This window comes from Bison bison, unplaced genomic scaffold, assembly GCF_000754665.1.
Source record: "Bison bison bison isolate TAMUID 2011002044 unplaced genomic scaffold, Bison_UMD1.0 scf7180017864203, whole genome shotgun sequence".
Taxonomy (NCBI): domain Eukaryota; kingdom Metazoa; phylum Chordata; class Mammalia; order Artiodactyla; family Bovidae; genus Bison; species Bison bison.
In genome coordinates, this window is record NW_011494775.1 from 6,555,226 (window position 1) to 6,560,062 (window position 4,837).

Here is a 4,837-nt window from a genome sequence, read left to right on the forward strand (position 1 = left end):
CCACACCCCGCCCCCAGCCCTGCCCCAGCAGGCACTCACGAAGCATATGCGGGGTATGCAAAGCCGATGAGACTGCACAGCAGAGGAGCCCCGTACCCGAACAGAAGATACAGGCTTAGCAGAGTGGCGGCTCCTGCAGACAGAAGGCGGTAGGCGTGGGCTTCGCCTGCTGAGCCTTGACCCCAGCGTCCCCTGGGCCTGGCCCATGCACCCTGCACCATCTCTCCTCCTAGAAGCCTCACAGCCCCTGCAGCACCTGGGTACCCCCATCATGGCTCTGAACCCTGACTCTTGTGTCTGTAATACCCTAATATGTCCATCTCCCCCACAGGACTGCCAGCTCACCAAGGGCAGGTGGGCACCTCAGGATTGGTCTGTACCAAGTACCTGCCCAGTGTTTATTGAATGAATATGGGATCTCTGCAATTGTAACTATCTCACTCCAGGCCCTATAGGAGTGGCTGAGCCGAAGGGGCTAGAATTTGAATAGAAGTCATGGGAGAAGACAGATTCTTTATCCTCTGAGTCACCAAGGAATTCTATGGATAGAGGAGCCTGGTGGGTTACAGTCCATGGGGTTGCAGAGTTAGACAGGACTAAGCGACTAACACTTTCTACTCTCAGTGGGAGAAGAGGCTTCCCAGGTGGCGCAGGTGATAAAGAACCCACCTGACAATGCATATGTAAGAGACATGGGTTTGATCCTTGGGTCAATAGGAACCCACTCCAGTATTCTTGCTTGGGAAATCCCATGGACAGAGCAGCATGGTGGGCTACAGTCCATGGGGTCACAAAGACTGAGACACGACTAAGCAATTAAACAAAAATAACAATGGGAGAAGAACCTGAAAATGAGGCCATTCTGTTGTTAATACTTGATTCCTGGAGAGCGGAGAAAGGCAACAGAGTTTGTAACTTTGATCTTAGTCAAGGGTCTCTTCCCCTTGCTACTGCTGACTCCTGGGGGATCTTGGGCACTGTGGGGCAGGGAGAAGCATCCTTGCCCCCGCTGCTTGATGGTAGGAGCACCCCGAGTCGTGACCACCCGATGTCCCCAGATACTGTCCAGTGTCCCTGGGGGGCAACAGGACCCCCCCCCCATGAGAGCCTTTGTCTTCGTGGCAGGATGCAAAGCATCATTCAGAGTCCCTCAGATGGAGAACTCTCACCCACTATGAGACCCCTAGTGAGTGTCTCTTGCTTGGAGCCTCAGTTTCCCCATCTGTCAATGGGGCAGTAGTGGCCCAGTCTCTGAGGGTTGGTGTGGGGGTAACTAAATAAGATAGAAGAGGGGACCCCTCCCTACACAGTGAGCCCCTATGGTGGTCCAAACACACTCCGAGCAATGAGGGTTCAGAGGACATTGTGGGGCGGGGGGTGGGAACCACAAGTGTTAGCCACTCTGAAATCAGAATGGTTGCTGTTGCATTTATTAAGCTCTTGTATGCAGGGCTCTATCCTCCCCCTGTTCTATCTCATTCAACAGCCAGGATGAAACAGAAGCTGGCGGGCGGAGGGTGGGGCGGTGGGGGTGAGGCTCACACTAGGTCACTTGGGGAGCCTCTGATTTCTGGGAGCACTTACAACCCCTCCCCCACCTCCAGGCTGTTATCTGCAGAGAGAAACAGAGGCCACCAGTGGACCAGAGGGCAGAGTTCCCTTCCCCCTCCCCCCCACCTGTGTTAGCCTTTATCCCTGGGGTCTGGCCTCAGGAGAGGAATGGAGGAATCCCTGGCTGGCCCGAGGCAGCCTGCTCACTGCTTCCTCTGGGTTTCCTCCTCTGGTAGCTGGGAGGGGAGGAGGGTTTAGACAATCTCAGGCAAGTGGGGCCTGAGGGTTTCTACATCTGGGAAAGGGGGTTGGGAAGTGGCACTCCTTCCCTGGAGATTGCTAGTTGGGGAGCAGTAGCTCTCCCAGGGCCCCCCTTCCCTCAATCCGGATTTCTGCAGCCTCAGCAACAGGAAGATGACCTGGGGCATGGGCGGGGGTGATCCCCGAGATCAGCAGCAGATGGAGTGGGGGGGTGCTCCAGACAGGGCAGATTGCAGGGGCAGCCTCCCATGCAGCCCCTACTGCTCTGGGCTGTTTTTCTGCCCTGTGACCCCCAGACTCCTCAGCAGGCCTCTCCCAACAGGCCCCTCCCCAGTGCTCTATGACCTAAATTCCCCACCCACTGGTGACAGGGATGTGGAAAGCCAGGCAGGGGATAAAGGGCTTGCTCCCAGGGGAGGTCCCTGGCTGACCGGACACGGGTTGGGCACCAGCAACCTGGAGGGACAGGTTTGGATTCTTCCTTGGGCTGCCTGGCATTACAATCCCCCAGCTGATGGGGAAACAGGAGGAAAGCAGACTCTCGGGATCTGTACACAGGTGCTTAAAACACATTGGCACGTCCTCACCCAGAGCCGCACCCCAGTGTCCGAACTAACTGTCCCGAGACTCATTCTAGGCGGGCTTCTTGGAAGAGGTGGCAGAAGGGGGTTGGGTCAGAAGCACCAAAAAATAGGGGCGGTACTTAAAGGGACTGGACAGTTTCAGAGAATGGCAGAGGCCACCCAAGGTCACTGAGGAGGAAAGGCAGGGGAGGGACTGGAATGGAAGTGACAATCAGGGGTGACTGGACTCCCTCTCCATGGGCCCCAGCCAACGTTTCTGCAAGCCCACCGCAGCAGTCAATCCAGCTCAGGGTAGGGCAGAGTGAGAGGGCAGGCCAAGGGGTAGAGCTTGGGGTGGGGTGATTCTAGCAGGAAAACCTCGGGAGGGGAGGTGGGAGTGACGCTTCCCCTCCTGGTCTGGAGCATCCCCTGGGAAAACGGGAAGATCTCTACACTTGCTTCCAGGCTACAGTCCATCTGGGAAGAGGGTGGCGAGACTGGCAGGGCATTGCTACCTACCTGCCCTCTCCTCCCCCGGGACCAGAAGAACAACCGGAAGAACCGGACTTCTGCCTAGAGGGCACCCAGGGCCAGGAGGGAGGAGGGGGCAAAGGACGGCTGCAGGGCCAAGAGGGGGTTGGTCCTCGACTGAGGTCGCACGGCGGGGTCGAGAAGAGACTGCGGCCAGAACCAAGGTCCTGGGCCACGACCCCTCCCCAGGATCTCGGTCTCCTCGCTGGTCTGTGGGAGCGCCCCGCCGCCTGAGTTGGAACCCGCAGCAGGGGCGGCAGGAAGGGAGAGGTCCGAGGCCCCGATAGCCCAGGGCTTCACTGTGCCTGTCGGCAAAATGGGCGGCACTCCCAAGCGCTGCCCTCGACGGCTCACCCGTGGCCAAGTACCGCTTGTCGACACCTGTCTTGGCTTCGAGTGCCCCTAGCGCTTCGGTGGCCAAATTCCTCTGTTCCAGAAAGCGCTCGAAGCGCTGGCGCAGGCCGTCCATGGCACTTGGGCGCCCGGGACTGGCAGCTTGAACTCGACCGTCTCCCCGCGCACCGGCTAGACTGCTTGCGCGCCGCCTTCCTTCGGCGCGAACCGCACCGCTCAACTCCCGGACGGGTCTCCGCCCCCGGGCTGGTTTCCGCCTCCTGCCCTCCGCTCTGGCCAATGGGAGGGCAGGGCGGACAAAGGAGGTGGGGCCTGCCCCGTCTCCTCCGCCGCATTGCCCTCTGGAGGGCCGCGGCAGCCGCAGCCGCGACTTTGGAGGAAGGGGGCGGGGCACGGTGACTGAGGACACCGATTGGCTGAGCGGGAGGGGGACGTAGCTGATTGGAGGGGCGGGGTCATGGCCGGGGGATTATTGGCTGAGCGGTTGTGGGTGGAGCTGGGGCGGAGAGAAGAGTGCTGGGGAGGCGGAGCTGGTGGGCGGGGCTGGAGAAAGTTCAGAGCTGACTGGAGAAACAAGAAGGTATTTATTAGGGAAAACAGAGGGGAAGTGGGGCCGAACATAAAGGAGGAGGGACAGAATCGGAAAAGCGGTGCTTCAGTTCAGTTCAGTCGCTCAGTCGTGTCCGACTCTGCGACCCCATGGACTGCAGCACGCCAGGCCTCCTTGTCCATCACCAACTCCCGGAGCTTACTCAAACTCATGTCCATCGAGTCGGTGATGCCACCAACCATCTCATCCTCTGTCACGCCCTTCTCCTGCCTTCAATCTTTTCCAGCATCAGGGTCTTTTCCAATAAGCCAGTTCTTTGCATCAGGTGGCCAAAGTATTGGAGTTTCAGCTTCAACATCAGTCCTTTCAATGAATACTCAGGTCTGATTTCCTTTAGGATTGACTGGTTTGATCTCCTTGAAGTCTAAGGGAGTCTTCTCCAACACCACAGTTCAAAAGCATCAATTCTTTGGCGCTCAGCTTTCTTTATAGTCCAACTCTCACATCCACACATGACTACTGGAAAAACCATAGCTTTGACTAGATGGACCTTTGTCAGCAAAGTAATGTCTCTTTTTTAATATGCTGTCTAGGTTGGTCATAGCTTTTCTTCCAAGGAGGAAGCGTCTTTTAATTTCATGGTTGCAGTCACCATTTGCACTGATTTTGGAGCCCAAGAACACGGGGCTAAATATAGGAGGCGGGGTTTATTCAAAAGCGCAATTCTGGTTGGATTAGGAAGGAGGCAAGGCTTATTCTAGGGGTAGGGGTGTATATGAAGTGGGCGGGGCCAATATGGGGCGGGGTCAATTATAGCAACAGTGAACTCGCTCCTCTAGGTCAGAAGAATTGCGGGTCTTTGTACAAATGGGGAGACTGAAGCTCCAGAGGGTTTGAGTCTACAGAAGACCGGTCTGAGCATGTGTTTCCCCCACACTTCTATTAGAGCTTTGCGCCCTTCCAGTGGGGGAGCCGCAAGGCTCCCTGGGAGTTGAAGCTTTTCAGGGGTTGCTATGGCGCCGGGGGC

General features: G+C 57.2%; 1 protein-coding gene across 1 annotated transcript in view; it reads right to left on the reverse strand.

Moving 5' to 3' along the window:
• The window catches only part of REEP6 (receptor accessory protein 6), a 5,660-nt gene extending 2,023 nt beyond the window's left edge, over positions 1 to 3,637 (reverse strand). Inside the window, exons 1-2 of the mRNA XM_010844631.1 lie at positions 3,261 to 3,637; positions 40 to 133 (exon numbers count right to left, since the gene is read on the reverse strand). Coding sequence (XP_010842933.1) covers positions 40 to 133; positions 3,261 to 3,375 — 209 coding nt within the window. The 5' untranslated portion in view covers positions 3,376 to 3,637. The remainder of the gene's footprint in view (positions 1 to 39; positions 134 to 3,260) is intronic.
• Positions 3,638 to 4,837: the final 1,200 nt, after the last annotated feature.